At 32.7% G+C, this 21,481-nt stretch overlaps 1 protein-coding gene across 1 annotated transcript in view; it reads left to right on the forward strand.

Annotated features, from left to right (window-relative positions):
* Window positions 1-7,743: 7,743 nt before the first annotated feature.
* LOC143046496 (uncharacterized) overlaps window positions 7,744-21,481 on the forward strand; it is a 42,855-nt gene continuing 29,117 nt past the window's right edge. Inside the window, exon 1 of the mRNA XM_076219653.1 lies at window positions 7,744-8,065. Coding sequence (XP_076075768.1) covers window positions 7,744-8,065 — 322 coding nt within the window. The remainder of the gene's footprint in view (window positions 8,066-21,481) is intronic.

Below are 21,481 nucleotides of genomic sequence, written 5' to 3' on the forward strand. Positions count from 1 at the left end.
AGACTATATGTCGCCCTCTAGATGTCTTATTTATTTGTGTCATTGGGTTGCTGTCTCAATGATATATTGTATAGACACCGGTCTATTGTTGAAGACTATATGTTACCCTCTAGATGACTTAATTATTTCTGTCATTGGGTTTCTGTTTCACTGACATATTGTATAAACACCGGTCTATTGTTGAAGACTATATGTTGCGCTCTAGATGTTTTTATTATTTGTGTCATTGGGTTACTGTCTCACTGACATATTGTACAGATACTTGTCTATTGTTGAAGACTATATTTTGCCTTCTAGATGTCTTAATTATTTGTGTCATTGGGTTGCTGTCTAATAGACATATTGTATAGTCACTTGTCTATTGTTGAAGACTATATGTTGCCCTCTATATGTCTTAATTATTTGTGTCATTGGGTTGCCGTCTCCTTGACTTATTGTATGGACTCCTGTCTATTGTTGAAGACTATATGTTGCCCTCTAGATGTCTTAATTAATTGTGTCATTGGGTTGCTGTCTCACTGACATATTGTATAAACACCTGTCTATTTTTGAAGACTGTATGTTGCCTCTAGATGTCTTAATTATGTGTGTCATTGGGTTACTGTCTCCTTGACTTATTGTATAGACACCTGTCTATTGTTGAAGAATTAATGTTGCCCTCTAGATGTCTTAAATATTTGTGTCATTGGGTTGCTGTCTAATAGACATATTGTATAGACTCCTGTCTATTGTTGAAGACTATATGTTGCCCTCTAGATGTCGTAATTAATTGTGTCATTGGGGTGCTGTCTCATTGACATATTGTAAAGACACCTGTCTATTGTTGAAGACTGTATGTTGTCCTCTAGATGTCTTAATTATTTGTGTCATTGGGTTGCTGTCTCACTGACATATTGTATAGACACCTGTTGTTTGTTGAAGACTATATGTTGTCCTCTATCCGTCTTAATTATTTGTGTCATTGAGTTGCCGTCTCCTTGACTTATTGTATGGACTCCTGTCTATTGTTGAAGACTATATGTTGCCCTCTAGATGTCTTAATTATTTGTGTCATTGGGTTGCTGTCTAATAGACATATTGTATAGTCACTTGTCTATTGTTGAAGACTATATGTTGCCCTCTATATGTCTTAATTATTTGTGTCATTGGGTTGCCGTCTCCTTGACTTATTGTATGGACTCCTGTCTATTGTTGAAGACTATATGTTGCCCTCTAGATGTCTTAATTATTTGTGTCATTGGGTTACTGTCTAATAGACATATTGTATAGTCACTTGTCTATTGTTGAAAACTATATGTTGCCCTCTATATGTCTTAATTAATTGTGTCATTGGGTTGCTGTCTCACTGACATATTGTAAAGACACCTGTCTATTGTTGAAGAATTAATGTTGCCCTCTAGATGTCTTAATTATTTAAGTCATTGGGTTCCTGTCTAATAGACATATTGTATAGACACCTGTCTATTGTTCAAGAATTAATGTTGCCCTCTAGATGTCTTAATTATTTGTGTCATTGGGTTGCTGTCTTATAGACATATTGTATAGACTCCTGTCTATTGTTGAAGACTATATGTTGCCCTTTAGATGTCTTAATTATTTGTGTCATTGGGTTGCTGTCTCACTGACATATTGTATAGACACCTGTCGTTTGTTGAAGACTTTATGTTGTCCTCTAGATGTCTTTATTATTTGTGTCATTGGGTTGCTGTCTCACTGACATATTGTATAGACACCTGTCTATAGTTGTAGAATGTATGTTGCCCTCTAGATGTCTTAATTATTTGTGTCATTGGGTTGCTGTCTCATTGACATATTGTATAGACACCTGTCTATAGTTGAAGAATGTATGTTGCCCTCTAGATGTCTTAATTATTTGTTTCATTGGGTTACTGTCTCACTGACATATTGTATAGACTCCTGTCTATTGTTGAAGACTATATGTTGCCCTCTAGATGTCTTAATTATTTGTGTCATTGGGTTGTTGTCTCACTGACATATTGTATAGACACCTATCTATTGTTGAAGACTATATGTTGCCCTCTAGATGTCTTAATTATTTGCGTCATTGGGTTGCTGTCTCAATGACATATTGTATACACACCTGTCTATTTGTTGAAGACTATATGTTGCCCTCTAGAAGTCTTATTTATTTGTGTCATTGGGTTGCTGTCTCACTGACATATTGTATAGACACCGGTCTATTGTTGAAGACTATATGTTACCCTCTAGATGTCTTAATTATTTCTGTCATTGGGTTTCTGTTTCACTGACATATTTTATAAACACCGGTCTATTGTTGAAGACTATATGTTGCCATTTAGAAGTCTTAATTATTTTTGTCATTGGGTTACTGTCTCACTGACATATTGTAAAGATACTTGTCTATTGTTGAAGACTATATTTTGCCTTCTAGATGTCTTAATTATTTGTGTCATTGGGTTACTGTCTCACTGACATATTGTATAGACACCTGTCTATTGTAAGATTGTTGAAGACTGTATGTTGCCTCTAGATGTCTTAATTATTTGTGTCATTGGGTTGCTGTCTAATAGACATATTGTATAGTCACCTCTCTATTGCTGAAGACTATATGTTGCCCTCTAGATGTCTTAATTATTTGTGTCATTGGGTTGCCGTCCTCTTGACTTATTGTATGGACTCCTGTCTATTGTTGAAGACTCTATATTGCCCTCTAGATGTCTTATTTATTTGTGTCATTGGGTTGCTGTCTCAATGACATATTGTATAGACACCGGTCTATTGTTGAAGACTATATGTTACCCTCTAGATGTCTTAATTATTTCTGTCATTGGGTTTCTGTTTCACTGACATATTGTATAAACACCGGTCTATTGTTGAAGACTATATGTTGCCCTTTAGATGTCTTAAGTATCTGTGTCATTGGGTTCCTGTCTCACTGACATATTGTAAAGATACTTGTCTATTGTTGAAGACTATATTTTGCCTTCTAGATGTCTTAATTATTTGTGTCATGTGGTTACTGTCTCACTGACATATTTTATAGACACCTGTCTATTGTAAGATTGTTGAAGACTGTATGTTGCCTCTAGATGTCTTAATTATTTGTGTCATTGGGTTGCTGTCTAATAGACATACTGTATAGTCACTTGTCTATTGTTGAAGACTATATGTTGCCCTCTATATGTCTTAATTATTTGTGTCATTGGGTTTCCGTTTCCTTGACTTATTGTATGGACTCCTGTCTATTGTTGAAGACTATATGTTGCCCTCAAGATGTCTTAATTAATTGTGTCATTGGGTTGCTGTCTCAATGACATATAGTATAAACACCTGTCTATTTTTGAAGACTGTATGTTGCCTCTAGATGTCTTAATTATGTGTGTCATTGGGTTACTGTCTCCTTGACTTATTGTATAGACACCTGTCTATTGTTGAAGAATTAATGTTGCCCTCTAGATGTCTTAATTATTTGTGTCATTGGGTTGCTGTCTAATAGACATATTGTATAGACTCCTGTCTATTGTTGAAGACTATATGTTGCCCTCTAGATGTCGTAATTATTTGTGTCATTGGGGTGCTGTCTCAATGACATATTGTAAAGACACCTGTCTATTGTTGAAGACTATATGTTGTCCTCTAGATGTCTTAATTATTTGTGTCATTGGGTTGCTGTCTCACTGACATATTGTATAGACACCGGTCGTTTGTTGAAGACTATATGTTGTCCTCTATATGTCTTAATTATTTGTGTCATTGGGTTGCCGTCTCCTTGACTTATTGTATGAAGTCCTATCTATTGTTGAAGACTATATGTTGCCCTCTTGATGTCTTAATTATTTGTGTAATTGGGTTGCTGTCTAATAGACATATTGTATAGTCACTTGTCTATTGTTGAAGACTATATGTTGCCCTCTATATGTCTTAATTATTTGTGTCATTGGGTTGCTGTCTCACTGACATATTGTATAGACACCTGTCTATAGTTAAAGAATGTATGTTGCCCTCTAGATGTCTTAATTATTTGTGTCATTGGGTTGCTGTCTCACTGACATATTGTGTAGACACCTATCTATTGTTGAAGACTATATGTTGTCCTCTAGATGTCTTAATTATTTGTGTCATTGGGTTGCTGTCTAATAGACATATTGTATAGTCACTTGTCTATTGTTGAAGACTATATGTTGCCCTCTATATGTCTTAATTATTTGTGTCATTGGGTTGCCGTCTCCTTGACTTATTGTATGGACTCCTGTCTATTGTTGAAGACTATATGTTGCCCTCTATATGTCTTAATTATTTGTGTCATTGGGTTGCCGTCTCCTCGACTTATTGTATGGACTCCTGTCTATTGTTGAAGACTATATGTTGCACTCTAGATGTCTTAATTGATTGTGTCATTGGGTTGCTGTCTCACTGACATATTATAGACAAGACAAGACAAGACAAGACAATTTATTACAACTTAGGCACACGTATGGTGCTACAAGAGGATAACAATTATACATTAAAAATTACATACATACTTATACGTAAAGACACCTGTCTATTGTTGAAGAATTAATGTTGCCCTCTAGATGTCTTAATTATTTGTGTCATTGGGTTGCTGTCTAATAGACATATTGTATAGACACATGTTTATTGTTGAAGAATTAATGTTGCCCTCTAGATGTCTTAATTATTTGTGTCATTGGGTTGCTGTCTAATAGACATATTGTATAGACTCCTGTCTATTGTTGAAGACTATATGTTGCCCTCTAGATGTCTCAATTATTTGTGTCATTGGATTGCTGTCTCACTGACATATTGTATTGACACCTGTCGTTTGTTGAAGACTATATGTTGTCCTCTTACTAGATGTCTTTATTATTTGTGTCATTGGGTTGCTGTCTCACTGACATATTGTATAGACACCTGTCTATAGTTAAAGAATGTATGTTGCCCTCTAGATGTCTTAATTATTTGTGTCATTGGGTTGCTGTCTCATTGACATATTGTATAGACACCTGTCTATAGTTGAAGAATGTATGTTGCCCTCTAGATGTCTTAATTATTTGTTTCATTGGGTTACTGTCTCTCTGACATATTGTATAGACATTTGTCTATTGTTGAAGACATCATGTTGCCCTCTAGATGTTGTACTTATTTTTGTCATTGGGTTACTGTCTTCTTCACATATTGTATAGACACCTGTCTATTGTTGAAGACTGTATGTTTCCCTCTAGATGTCTTAATTATTTGTGTCATTGGGTTTCTGTCTCACTGACATATTGTATAGACACCTGTCTATAGTTAAAGAATGTATGTTGCCCTCTAGATGTCTTAATTATTTGTGTCATTGGGTTGCTGTCTCACTGACATATTGTATAGACACCTATCTATTGTTGAAGACTATATGTTGTCCTCTAGATGTCTTAATTATTTGTGTCATTGGGTTGCTGTCTCACTGACATATTTTATAGACACCTATCTATTGTTGAAGACTATATGTTGCCCTCTAGATGTCTTAATTATTTGTGTCATTGGGTTACAGTCTCACTGACATATTGTATAAACACCTGTCTATTGTTGAAGACTATATGTTGCCCTCTATATGTCTTAATTATTTCTGTCATTGGGTTGGTGTCTCACTGACATATTGTATAGACACCTGTCTATTGTTGAAGACTATATGTTGCCTCTGGATGTCTTAATTATTTTTGTCATTGGGTTGCTGTCTCACTGACATATTGTTTAGACTCCTGTCTATTGTTGAAGACTATATGTTGCCCTCTAGATGTCTTAATTATTTGTGTCATTGGGTTGCTGTCTCACTGACATATTGTTTATACTCCTGTCTATTGTTGAAGAATGTATGTTGCCCTCTAGATGTCTTAATTATTTGTGTCATTGGGTTGCTGTCTCACTGACATATTGTATAGACACCTATCTATTGTTGAATACTGTATGTTGCCCTCTAGATGTCTTAATTATTTGTGTCAATGCGTTGCTGTATCACTGACATATTGTATAGACACCTGTCTATTGTTGAAAACTATATGTTGCCCTTTAGATGTCTTAATTATTTGTGTCATTGGGTTGCTGTCTCACTGAAATATTGTGTATAGACACCTGTCTATAGTTGAAGAATGTATGATGCCCTCTAGATGTCTTAATTATTTGTGTCATTGGGTTGCTGTCTCACTGACATATTGTATAGACACCTGATGATTGTTGGAGACTATATGTTGCCCTCTAGATGTCTTAATTATTTGTGTCATTGGGTTGCTGCATCACTGACATATTGTATAAACACCTGTCTATTGTTGAAAACTATATGTTGCCCTCTATATGTCTTAATTATTTCTGTCATTGGGTTGGTGTCTCACTGACATATTGTATAGACACCTGTCTATTGTTGAAGACTATATGTTGCCTCTGGATGTCTTAATTATTTTTGTCATTGGGTTGCTGTCTCACTGACATATTGTTTAGACTCCTGTCTATTGTTGAAGACTATATGTTGCCCTCTAGATGTCTTAATTATTTGTGTCATTGGGTTGCTGTCTCACTGACATATTGTTTATACTCCTGTCTATTGTTGAAGAATGTGTGTTGCCCTCTAGATGTCTTAATTATTTGTGTCATTGGGTTGCTGTCTCACTGACATATTGTATAGACACCTATCTATTGTTGAATACTGTATGTTGCCCTCTAGATGTCTTAATTATTTGTGTCAATGCGTTGCTGTATCACTGACATATTGTATAGACACCTGTCTATTGTTGAAAACTATATGTTGCCCTTTAGATGTCTTAATTATTTGTGTCATTGGGTTGCTGTCTCACTGAAATATTGTGTATAGACACCTGTCTATAGTTGAAGAATGTATGATGCCCTCTAGATGTCTTAATTATTTGTGTCATTGGGTTGCTGTCTCACTGACATATTGTATAGACACCTGATGATTGTTGGAGACTATATGTTGCCCTCTAGATGTCTTAATTATTTGTGTCATTGGGTTGCTGCATCACTGACATATTGTATAGACACCTGTCTATTGTTGAAAACTATATGTTGCCCTTTAGATGTCTTAATTATTTGTGTCATTGGGTTGCTGTCTCACTGAAATATTGTGTATAGACACCTGTCTATAGTTGAAGAATGTATGTTGCCCTCTAGATGTCTTAATTATTTTTGTCATTGGGTTGCTGTCTCACTGACATATTGTATAGACACCTGTCTATTGTTGAAAACTATATGTTGCCCTCTAGATGTCTCATTGGGTTACTGTCTCACTGGCATATTGTATAGACACCTGTCTATTGTTGAAAACTATATGTTGCCCTATAGATGTCGCATTGGGTTGCTGTCTCACTGATATATTGTATAGACACCTGTCTATTGTTGAAGACTGTATGTTGCCCTTTAGATGTCTTAATTATTTGTGTCATTGGGTTTCTGTTTCACTGATATATTGTATAGACACCTGTCTATTATTGAAGACTATATTTTGCCCTCTAGATGTCTTAATTATTTGTGTCCTTGGGTTGCTGTTTCATAGACAAATACCGACATCAGCTTGTATTTATCAAATATACTTAGTCAATGAAGTCATCATATAAGTCGTAAACTTTTGAGTTAATTTATCTGATATCATGGTAATCTTGAATTTTTATTTGTATACAGAAAACATGGATATTCTAACCCAAAATTACATAGCCATAGGTGCAGTTTGTCCACTTAGTATACGAGAGAGACAACGTTGAGGGGTCTTTGTTGAGAATGACAGAATCTGGTGAAGATGTGGTCCAGTCATTAGATGAGGCAGACACCGTAGACAGTTCTCTGTTGAGAATGACAGAATCTTGTGAAGATGCGGCCCAGTCAGTAGATGAGGAAGACACCGTACACAGTTCTCTGTTGAGAATGACAGAGTCTCGTAAAGATGCGACCCAGTCAGTAGGTGAAGCAGACACCATAGACAGTTCTCAGTTGAGAATGCCAGAGTCTCGTGAAGATGTTATCCAGTCAAAAGATGAGGCCGACAAGGATCAATCTCAAAATAGTCTGACAGATTTACAGTCAATATCTAGTTCTAAGACAGGTATTTATTCGTATTATTTTTCTTTACGAATACAACATGTACAAACAGATTTAGTTAGAGTCAATACAACAATTTCAAATTTCAGCCTGAGGACATCTAAAACAATCTTTAAAATCTTTTACCTCTGAAACAATTATTTCATTTTACACCAACAATTTTCCGTGTGTTCCGTAGAATATCTTTTTGTAAAATATATCCAAATTCCTCAACAACCCGTCAACATGGCTGCTATGGAAATATATAGAAACATCAGGATAAAATAAATATCTTGAAAATGATAAATAGTCTTGATAGAAAGAGAATGAAAATTACTCAAAACGTCAAGATCGTCTTGCATAAGAGTTTATCCAGTGTATACTTGGAATCAGTCAACTGTCATCTATGACATAATCCCTTAGCTTTAAAATAAATCTTGTCCTCTGACACGCTTCAGTCGACTGTCATCTATGACACAATCTCTAGCTTTAAAATAAATCTTGTCCTCTGACACGCGTCAGTAGACTGTCATCTACGACACAATCCCTTAGCTTTAAATGAAATCTTGTCCTCTGACACGCTTCAGTCGACTGTCATCTATGACACAATCCCTGAGCTTTAAATTTAATCTAGTCCTCTGACACGCTTCAGTCGACTGTCATCTATGACACAATCCCTTAGCTTTAAATAAAATCTTGTCCTCTGACACTACTGAGAGGATTGGAACCAAAGTTAATCATTAAGTTGACAAACATCCTTGAATCTAATGATGCCATCTACTGGCCAACATGGCAGCCTCCAAAAATAACATAGGAGTGGATTGCAAGCATTGTGAAAATTCTTGAATACTGTAGAGATATAGAGGGGGTCTATCAAAAATGTCAAGAGCTTCCTACTGTTCATGTTGACCAAAGTTGTTAAACAACTTCTTATAGGAGGTAATGTCCCTAAAAAACAAGTTTTCCTATTATTTTGAAAAACTTTAATAAGATAGAAACTTTAAATGACAAAAATGATGGACAAGACAAGATTTATTAATAAAATCACGAAAATAGCTAAACTTTTCAATCAGAGTTATTGACCACTTTTACCCTTTCTGAATTGGCGGTTGAAACCATAATAGAAAGAAAATTTACACAGCAAAAATTAATATAAATAAATAATTAAAATAAATGCAAGTTTCTGCCCATGAATGACCCTTTCTGAGTTTCCTGACAATGCGAGACCCTCATGGGTATCAAAAGTTGTTAAACACCCCCTAGTTAACTTAAGTACTTACTGAATTTTGGTGGAAACTATAGTAGCGATAAACTATGAACAGCAAAATAAGATCTACTAAATGAGATCTACTAAATAAGATGTACTAATTAAGATGTACTAATTAAGATGTATTAATTAAGATGTACTAATACACTCATGATAGACACCAGGAATAAAATTTTATACATACGCCAGACGCGCGTTTCGTCTAAAAAAGACCCATCAGTGACGTTCAAATCAAAATACTATAAAAGGCCAAATAAAGTTCGAAGTTGAAGAGCATTGAGGTCTAAAAATTCTTAAATGTTTTGCCAAATACAGTTAAGGTAATCTATTCCTGAGGTAGCTAAATAAGATCTACTAAATAAGATGTACTATTTAAACAAGTCAACATTTCTGAAATCTTCTTTTGAATCTTTGAATCCGCAACTGTAGATCTGTCAAAATCTACCTATTAACCAAGATCTACCGATTATCCAAGATCTACCCATTATCCAAGATCTACCTATTATCCAAGATCTGCCTAGTATCCAAGATCTACCTATTATCCAAAATCTTCCTATTATCTAAGATCTACCCTATTATCCAATATGATCAAACTTGTCATTGTCCTTAAGCATATTGAATAAGTTATCCCCTAATGTCAAATTATACATTTTTTGTAATATTGAATGTTATCATGAAATCTTAGTAGAAAGTAAAAACATTAAATGGCAGAAATTATCAGCAAGATAAGTTCTACAAATAAGTAACTAAGTGGACATAAACGGTATGGGCTTTAGTACGACCGCAAAAAATTTTGCAGTCGTATATTGGTATCACATCCACGTCATCGCTATCGTCCGAAGACGTTTCGTTTCCGGACAATAAATTTAGTAAAAGTAAATAGAAATCTATGAAATTTAAGCACAAGGTTTATAACCACAAAAGGAAGGTTGGGATTGAATTTGGGGGTTATTGTCCTAACAGTTTAGGAAAAAAGGGCCCAAATAAGCATTTTTCTAGTTTCCAGACAATAACTTGTGGAACGGTGTATGAATCTCTCTGAAGTTAACCACAAGTTTCCAAACCACAAAGGGATGGTTAGGATTGACTTTGGGGGTTAGGGCTCAAACCGTTTAGGAATTAGTCGCAAAAAAAGGGGATAATGGACAATTTAAAAGCAGTGTAAGGGAGGTAATCAAAACACATTTAAAGTACAATGTTGTTAATGATTCGATTACCTCCCTTACACTGCTTTTAATTATGTATAAAGAAATGTTGTATTGTCTTGAGGTGATTAGCTGTCAATTTATTTTTAGAAGTTACTATTATAAAAGGAATATTAATTTTAGCCATGATTATGTATGTCATTTTCTATTTTAAGACTGTTATGATGTATTTAAATGGGGGATTATGGTTGCAAACTCCATTGGATACTTCAATTGAGATTATGACCATATCTTGAGGGAAAGAATTTTTTGGGGAACAAAAGGGGGGGGGGGGAGGAGGGTAAAAAAGAAATTTGTGGGGTGACCATTTTTTCTCATTACAGATTTCAGAAATTAAAAAGAAAATTTTTTCAAATACTTTTTTTTTGTCAAAACATGGTGGAGATGGTAAACAAAAATTGGGGAGGGGGTCAATACCCAACAGCATAGTGTATTGCACCAAAGCCAAAAAAAGGGGTACTTTTTTATTTTTTTTAATTTTTTTTTTTGGGGGGGGGGGAGGACAATTGCAACAGCATAGTGTATTGCACAATAGCAGAACATTGAATATAAATTCAAATCATATAACCAATTCTAAATTCTTTGACTACAGTTATCCTGTGTCAGAATACTATTATGTTTCAAATATTTAATTACAATCCAAATTCAGAGCTGTATCAAGCCTGAATATTGAGTCCTTTTTTGCCCCAACTGTTCAGGGTTGGACCTCTGCGGTCGTATCCAGCTGCGCGCATCGAAGCATTTTATTCTCATTGTTGAAGGTGGTACGGTTGCCTATAAATGCTTACCAGGCAGAAGACATTCTTGAATGAGTAATTTTTAAATCACTGAATCAAGTATCATTTTGTCCACAAATGTTGGAAGTAAGAGTTGTCATTCTTTAATAATCACCTATTTAAGTAGTACAAATAAACTAGACTAAATGATTTAATTTAATTGTAGCTTTAATATACAATATCATGATTCAGGGACTAATTATGTTGCTAAAATTTAGAACCAACATCTGGGACAATATCCCTAATGCACCTTGAAATGAGGAACTCAAAAGTCACGTGTAAACAAACAATCTCTTTGTAGTGATATTTGACACATTTCTATGATAAACAAATGACTGAGCTGAACCATTTGTGTTAATTTAGAAAGTAAGGGAACACAGAATAAATGTGTAAAAACTATGGAGCTATTAAATGTGTTCAAAGTATTAAATTTTCAAAGAAATTATTGTGTTAAAAATGGGATTTTTTACCATGAGGAGCCGCATCGCAAAAGGATACTCGGGGTTTGCTAATTTACGGAAAAATTAATCACACTTCGTACCCCGAAAATTTAACCACATATGTAAAAATGTCTCAGCTTCGAAACAAGCCATCATACAAAAAAAAAAAAAAACAAACAAAAAAAAAACAAAAAATATTTTATTTGCCAATCACGGCGCCCAAAATGAGCAAAATAATCACAATAAAATTTTCAGACATTATGTAAAGTAAATTAAAAATAGGTTAAACAAAGTACATAATATGATTGATTTAATTTATTGATATAAAATATTAAAGCAAATGAAGTACTAGGCAATTTGTAATAATAATAAAAATATATAATATGATATGATCAATTGTCTGTTACTCTGGTCCCTATATTGGACAGCACACCTTATAGAACACTAATAATCTATCAAATGTAAAAGAAATAACTAATGTAAATGCATATTTGATCATACATATCATTTATATATCTTTATATAGAGAAATCTAATTTAAAATTGTATTTCTGTTTATATTTAAAACCTCTATTAATTGACAAATTATCATCAAAATGTTTTTATCTTCATTTCCCATTAGTCAAATAAAAAGAGATTTGTTATCAAGTTTTGAAATATTTTTATTTTTACTATATATTTTGCTTAGAAAGGGATTTCTAACATTATCCAAAGTTTTACATGTTAAAAGAAAATGCATCTCATCTTCTATTTCCTCATTACAGAGTTTGCATATTCTATTTTCTAGTTTAATATTAAAGTAACGACCATACATATACAAGTTTACGATATGGGCTGAACAACAGAAGAAAACGTTACCATTACCGTCTATGGAGAAACAATTACGCATATTGCCCATTCTGTGTTGATAGGATGACCCGTCATGTCAGGTGATGACCTTGTACTGAATCTGAGATAATGACATAAAAATTACTTGTTTAAGTGTCATATATACCTCCTCTTTTCTTCCAAAAAATCCAACTCCCCCCTCCCCGAACAGTGAAATGTTGATAGCGAACAGTAAGATTTTATTACATTATTACAATTTATCTGTAAGATGAATAAAGGCACAGTAGTATACCGCTGTTCAAAACTCATAAATCCATGGACAAAAAACAAAATCGGGATAACAAACTAAAACCGACGGAAACGCATTAAATATAAGAGGAGAACAACGACATAACACTAAAATGTAACACACATAGACAAAATCCCACGAGAATAACAAATATAACATATATATATTCGAAATTCGAAACCTTGAATTTCACTGCTGGGAAAAATCTGTTAATAAAGTATCAGTTCATTATGTAAAGCCTTCATTATAGTATTTTTTCAACAAATATAGAATTTGCAGCTAAATGATTGCATCTAAGGCACAAACCTTGTTATTTAAAAGAAGAAAAAGGTTAATTTTCTCCAATTTTACTTATAATAAGATTTTTATTGATTTAGTCATTAAATACGATCCGATTCATGCTCAAATATGAAAAATCCACCAAATATGCCGAAAAATGTCACTTTTAAGATGGTTTTTGTCAAAAATGAAAGTGGCCGCATCCGTGTTCATCCTCAACCTTTATATATGTTATGTATTATCATCAAATACAACTTACATTTCAATATAAAGGATGAACACGAATGCGCCCACTTTCGTTTTACACGAAAACCGTCTAAATTTTATCTAAAATGCTAGAATTGTGAAGATTTAAGTAATTTAGCATGACTTAATGGTGCTAGTACCCGAGATATGTGCATTTTATTATCAAAACCAGTCCATATTTATGTAGCAGAAGCATTCTACTGTCCAATAAATAACTAAAAGTTTACATTTTAACAATTTTGTAAAACTGCTATATCTTACTGGACCTCCTCCTTTGCTACTTAAATCAGTGATTTTTGCTTCGCATCACGGTGCGTAGCTATAAGTTTCAGCTGAAATACACGCCATCTTGAATTAATTACTTGTCACATGATAGATTCTGCTTGGTTGCATTATAATGCGGTTGAGATACAGCAACAGCTATTGGCTTAAATGAGATAAAAAAATTACAGACTTTTCTCGTCCAGAATCAGACATCAAATCCCGGAAAATTAACTAGGTGTATTGCAGTTCCGATCAACTGTCATTACTTCATGTTCGCTTTATTATCCATATATTTCACAGATACTGTAACCAAGAAATCCACAGTTTAATATCTAGGAGGCTGATTTGAGGATTCAACTAAATGTTAAACCTAAATAAACATGCACCATAAACTAGCAGTAAAACACAGAAGATGAATTCCACTTAGTATATAATTTATTTCCAAGACTTGAACTTGTCACCATAAAGGCTGTGACTTCCAAACTAATTGTATGTTTCACAATGATTGTACAGTATATATATATGAGAATTAAACAACTAGCTAAGATCAATTATTACATAATGTGTTGACAAATATGAACAAGTTATTGTTTGGAAACACTGAACTATATACCTAAGTTGGAACAGACTATTCTCAATTCCATTCTCAATTTTATTTTATACAATTGTGTGCTCATTAAACCTTTTGTCTTTTTTGTTTTCTTTGCTATTAGATAATTGGTAAAATTAAAAGTGGGCAAACCAGGAGTAAACCATTTAATAATCCAGATAAATAAAGAAAAATAATTAAAACAACTCTTTTAGCAATGTCTCTAATTGAAGAAGGATAAAGGATTAAGCCCTAAGGTATTATTGACACTTTGTATGTAAAGTTCATTATCAATTAAATTGTGCTGTTTCTAGGATAAACAACCAGATGACCAACAAGAATTTTATTTGCACAACTTTATTCATATAAGGCACCGACAAGACATCAAATGGGTGCGTAGTGCATCATTCTAGTATAAAGTAAAAACTGAAAAGTAATATAAACAACCTTTACAATATGATCAAAACATCATAAAAGCATTTATAAAATGTTTTATTGATAAAAATACAATGAACATGATAAAAATGAAATATTAATCAAAAGTGTTCCAAATTGCGTGCCATACATACTACAAGTAGTGATGAATACACAAATGTGACGAGTTAAAGTCAAATTGAATTAAAAATTTGCACCGCTACAAACATGAAATAAATTTAACTGCTTATAGACCATTATTATTCTAATAAACTATGCTTGTCCCAGGACAATCCATCAGTGCTTTTTCTTTTGAGGGCCCTATTAGCATGCCAATGGTAGGATTTGAATCTTGAATAAATGACGAATGCTGATTTCTACCCTACTTTCATTTTGGCCAAATCACTACTTTCACTTTCAACAATAATTTTTTTTTTCACATGTTTTACTTATTTCAATATATATGCAACTGATAGTACCACGTAAATAGTAAACATTTCAAAGAAAACAGTAGACAGATTACTTGGGAAGAAATACCCCATATAATAATTGGGAACTATATTCCAGACCACGAACAAAGGGAATTAATTGTGATCTGAGGCCTATTAGACCTCAAAAAATTAAAGTATCCATATGAAACTTTACACTGTCAGTTACTTAGCATTATATCTTAGTAGTTTAAATGCTAAATTTTATTACATTCTGACAAATAATAAAAAAAGTTTGGAATGTTTTTATATTAAAATTGAGAATGGAAATGGGGAATGTGTCAAAGAGACAACAACCCGACAAAATAAAAAAACAACAGCAGAGGGTCACCAACAGGTCTTCAATGTAGCGAGAAATTCCCGCACCCGGAGGCGTCCTTCAGCTGACCCCTAAACAAATATATACTAGTCCAGTGATAATGAACGCCATACTAATTTCCAAATTGTACACAAGAAACTTAAATTAAAATAATACAAGACTAACAAAGGCCAGAGGCTCCTGACTTGGGACAGGCGCAAAAATGCGGCGGGGTTAAACATGTTTGTGAGATTTCAACCCTCCCCCTATACCTCTAACCAATGTAGTAAAGTAAACGCATAACAATACGCACATTAAAATTCAGCTCAAGAAAAATCCGAGTCTGATGTCAGAAGATGTAACCAAACAAAATAAACAAAATGACAATAATACATAAATAACAACAGACTACTAGCAGTTAACTGACATGCCAGCTCCAGACTTCAATTAAACTGACTGAAAGATCATGATTTCATCATATGAACATCAGGCACAATCCTTCCCGTTAGGGGTTTAGTATCATACCATCATAACATATATGAGAAGAACATAACCCGTGTCATGCCAACAACTGTTTTTAGAATAAATGTGTTTAGTTCCGATGCAAAGACCTTATCAGTGACTCAATATTAACGCCAAAATATGCAATCTTTAATGACTTGACAACAGTATCGTAATTATATCCCTTCTTAATAAGTCTATTCAAAGGTTTTGTAAGTTTCTGAGGTGAATACTGACACCTTTGTGCTTTATAAAGAATATTACCATAACAAATTGGATGTGAAATACCTGAACGTATTAGAAGTCTGCATGTTGAGCTATATTTACGAATGATGTCTTTATACCGATGATAAAATTTAGTAAATGTTTTGACTAGTTTGTGATATCGAAAACCCTGGTGTAATAATTTTTTAGTAATACATAAATTTCTCTCGTTAAAATCGAAAACATTGTTACATACACGAGCGAATCGTACAAGTTGAGATATATAAACACCGTAAGATGGTGACAAGGGAACGTCACCATCTAAAAACGGATAATTAACGATAGGAAATGAAAAATCATCCCTTTTATCATAAATTTTAGTATTCAGCTTTCCATTAGTGATATAGATATCAAGATCGAGAAAAGGGCAGTGGTCATTGTTAGTATTAGCTTTATTTAAAGTAAGTTCAACAGGATAAATTTCATTAATATACATACTGAAGTCGTCATTATTGAGAGCCAAAATATCATCCAAATATCTAAAAGTATTATTAAATTTGTTTATCAGATGTTGTTTCGATGGGTCTTTGCTTATTTTTGTCATAAATTGTAACTCATAACAATACAAAAGCAGGTCCGCAATAAGTGGTGCACAGTTAGTCCCCATTGGAATTCCGATAATCTGACGATATACGGAATCTCCAAAGCGAACAAAAATGTTATCTAGTAAAAATTCATGGGCATATATAGTATCAAAGTATGTCCAATTAACATAGTGTTTTTGTTTATTGCTACTAAAAAATGACCTAAAAGAGTTTGAACATATATATTCACATTCTGATTTTTTTAATGCCCATTTAATTAGGTGTGTGAATTTTTTCTTAATTAGTGTATATGTCTGCGGAAATGCTATTTGCAAAGTTTTAAGAATTCAGTCAAAATTTTATTCAGAAAATATTTTTTTAGTTTGTTTTCCCAAAATAAGCCTTGATCCAGTTAACATAACTTGTATTTAGTTGAAATGAGACAACTGCTTAGGCAAACTGCCACTTATATGCCATTATTTTTCATATCTATATCTCCATGATTATTAAATCAGAATTGGTCAGTATGATAAAGGTACAGACATAAAAAGCATTATTGTGGATGAATAAACACTGAAAAATTGATTTATTCCCTTCATTCTATCCCACCTATTGGTTATTTACTTCTAAACAACTAAAAGTATTTTAGACTTGACACTTTTAAATTTTTTAAAACATTTTATTTTTCATTATTTTTAATTAATGTCTTTGTATGTCATGTTATGTCCCAGGATCAACTCAGTTTTGTAAAACCTTATTGAATTGCATTTATAAGGTACCCTCATGATTTAATGAAGTAAAGTGGTACATTCTCACAATTTTATTCCTTTAATTTTCATTAGAAATCATGTAAAATTAAAAAATGCCAATATCTGCCTCATATGCCTAAATATGGTAAAAATGTCTTATTTTGATAGACTTTGTGTAATTTCTGGGTTTTTTTCTTGAAAAGTAATCAGACAAAGATCATGTTGTTACCTGTTAGACCCTTTATTTACAATAATTGTGTTTTGTCCAAACTCATCTCCTAGACCTAAAAAAATTAAAGTATCCATATGAAACTTTACAGTTACTTAGCATTATATCTTAGTAGTATAAATACCAAATTTATTACATTCTGACAAATAATAAAGAAAAGTTTGGAATGTTTTTATGTTAGTATATATGTCTGCGGAACATGCTATTTGCAAAGTTTTAAGAATTCAGTCAAAATTTTATTCAGAAAATATATTTTTGGTATTGTTTTCCCAAAATAAGCCTTGATCCAGTTAACATAACTTGTATTTAGTTGAAATGATACAACTGCTAAAGCAAACTGCCACTTATATGCCATTATTTTTCATATCTATATCTCCAAGTTTATTAAATCAGAATTGGTCAGTATGATAAAGGTACAGACATAAAAAGCATAATTGTGGATGAATAAACACTGAAAAATTGATTTATTCCCTTCATTCTATCCCACCTATTGGTTATTTACTTCTAAACAACTAAAAGTATTTTAGACTTGACACTTTTAAATTTTTTAAACATTTTATTTTTCATTATTTTTAATTAATGTCTTTGTATGTCATGTTATGTCCCAGGATCAACTCAGTTTTGTAAAACCTTATTGAATTGCATTTATAAGGTACCCTCATGATTTAATGAAGTAAAGTGGTACATTCTCACAATTTTATTCCTTTAATTTTCATTAGAAATCATGTAAAATTAAAAAATGCCAATATCTGCCTCATATGCCCAAATATGGTAAAAATGTCTTATTTTGATAGACTTTGTGTAATTTCTGTTTTCTTTCTTGAAAAGTATTCAGACAAAGATCATGTTGTTACCTGTTAGACCCTTTATTTACAATAATTGTGTTTTGTCCAAACTCATCTCCTAGACCTCAAAAAATTAAAGTATCCATATGAAACTTTACAGTTACTTAGCATTATATCTTAGTAGTATCAATACCAAATTTATTACATTCTGACAAATAATAAAGAAAAGTTTGGAATGTTTTTATGTTAGTATATATGTCTGCGGAACATGCTATTTGCAAAGTTTTAAGAATTCAGTCAAAATTTTATTCAGAAAATATATTTTTGGTATTGTTTTCCCAAAATAAGCCTTGATCCAGTTAACATAACTTGTATTTAGTTGAAATGAGACAACTGCTATAGCAAACTGCCACTTATATGCCATTATTTTTCATATCTATATCTCCAAGTTTATTAAATCAGAATTGGTCAGTATGATAAAGGTACAGACATAAAAAGCATAATTGTGGATGAATAAACACTGAAAAATTGATTTATTCCCTTCATTCTATCCCACCTATTGGTTATTTACTTCTAAACAACTAAAAGTAATTTAGACTTGACACTTTTAAATTTTTTAAAACATTTTATTTTTCATTATTTTTAAATGTCTTTGTATGTCATGTTATGTCCCAGGATCAACTCAGTTTTGTAAAACCTTATTGAATTGCATTTATAAGGTACCCTCATGATTTAATGAAGTAAAGTGGTACATTCTCACAATTTTATTCCTTTAATTTTCATTAGAAATCATGTAAACTTTAAAAAATGCCAATATCTGCCTCATATGCCCAAATATGGTAAAAATGTCTTATTTTGATAGACTTTGTGTAATTTCTGTTTTCTTTCTTGAAAAGTAATCAGACAAAGATCATGTTGTTACCTGTTAGACCCTTTATTTACAATAATTGTGTTTTGTCCAAACTCATCCCCTAGGCCTCAGAACACAATTATTCTTCCCCTTGGCTACAATGCATTTTTTAGTTAAGGTCAAATTGAATTAAAAAATTTGCACCGCTACAAACATGAAATAAATTTAACTGCTTATAGACCATTATTATTCTAATAAACTATGCTTGTCCCAGGACATTCGAACAGTGCTTTTTCTTTTGAGGGCCCTATTAGCATGGCAATGGTAGGATTTGAATCTTGAATAAATGACGAAGGCTGATTTCTACCCTACTTTCATTTTGCCGAATCACTACTTTCACTTTCAACAATAATTTTTTTCCACATGTTCAACTTATTTCAATATATATGCAACTGATAGGACCACTTAAATAGTAAATATTTTTAAAAAAAAACAGTAGACAGATTACTTGGGAAGAAATACCCCATATAATAATTGGGAACTATATTCCTAGACCACGAACAAAGGGAATTAATTGTGATCTGAGGCCTTCATACACATCTCAAAAATAAAAAATCTAACTTTACAATAGGAATATCAATTGAAAATCATTTACAGGATTAGAATAAAATATGTTTGACAATATTATCAATATAATAAACTTAAACTAACATGTTTAATCCGCCACATTATTTATGTATGTGCCTGTCCCAAGTCAGGAGCCTGTAATTCAGTGGTTGTCGTTTGTTTATGTGTTACATATTTGTTTTTCGTTCATTTTTTTTACATAAATAAGGCCGTTAGTTTTCTCGTTTGAATTGTTTTACATTGTCTTATCGGGGCCTATTATAGCTGACTATGCGGTATGGACTTTGCTCATTGTTGAAGGCCGTACGGTGACCTATAATTGTTAATGTCTGTGTCATTTTGGTCTTTTGTGGATAGTTGTCTCATTGGCAATCATACCACTCTTTTTTTTTTAGATATATATTAACACGTTTCGAGCAGTGGCGGATCCAGAACTTTTCCTAAAGGGGGGGGGGACGCTGACTGACCTAAGGGGGGGGCACTCCAGTCATGCTTCAATGATTCTCTATATAATCAACTTAATTTTCCCACGAAAAGGGGGGGGGGTCCGGGCCTCAATAATAGCCAAATAATAGGTAAAAATTGATAAAAATGGGAAAATCATCAAAATTAAGTACTTTCAAGGGGCTGTAGCAAAAAAAGAAGTGCACCACCATATGATGTTTTCTTCACCAATTATTTTTTTACAGTCATATAAGGGTCATTATCAAAAAAAAAAACATGCAAAACTATGTTATTGGGTCTTTTTACGTCACAGACATGAACATATATCAAAATAACACTTGCATATGTTAGATATGAATGTTTTGTGATGCACAATATACAGTTCACAGTATGAAATGTTAAAATAACATCCTTAATGTTTTCTTAAACCCTTGAAGATAGCCAGAATTAACTGTTATTTTTTACTATAAATCCTTTCAGACTTGAAATAGAAATATTATTCATATCATTTGTTATTATGATTTATCACTTTTTATTGCATTTTGATACATACAAACATTTTTTAATGATTTAGGAGGTGTACGTTGGTTTTATAATAAAACTTTTCACCAAAAGGAAATGTAACATTTTTTAAGTCAATGGTGTAACCAAAGGACAAATTAGTTGGATAAGAGTTATCTTTCGCAAGATTTGGGCATTTACAACAGTTTCCCCCTTAGCAATGTTACTTGTAAGCATGTTATGCAAAAGAAAACAAACAATTATGTTGAAGATTTAGTGAAAAAATCGTAAAAGTAAGTAAAAGTTATATCATAATTGGAAATAGTGTCCATTGTGTACCCTTTATAAAAATCATTTTTTGAAAACATTTCCTTAACTTTGAATAATGAAATATATTGATTATAGAAACATGCACCAGTAACAACATATAGAATAGGGGAATAGAGCACTTGTTTAGTAACTGAATCTTAAAATACACCTATTATCATTGGTGTTACTGTCAATGGTGAGACCATTTTGATAAAATAACACCATTGACCAGTTTAGTAACACCACTGAATATATCATGACAATCAGCATTGTTT

Source organism: Mytilus galloprovincialis, chromosome 9 (genome assembly GCF_965363235.1).
Source record: "Mytilus galloprovincialis chromosome 9, xbMytGall1.hap1.1, whole genome shotgun sequence".
Taxonomy (NCBI): domain Eukaryota; kingdom Metazoa; phylum Mollusca; class Bivalvia; order Mytilida; family Mytilidae; genus Mytilus; species Mytilus galloprovincialis.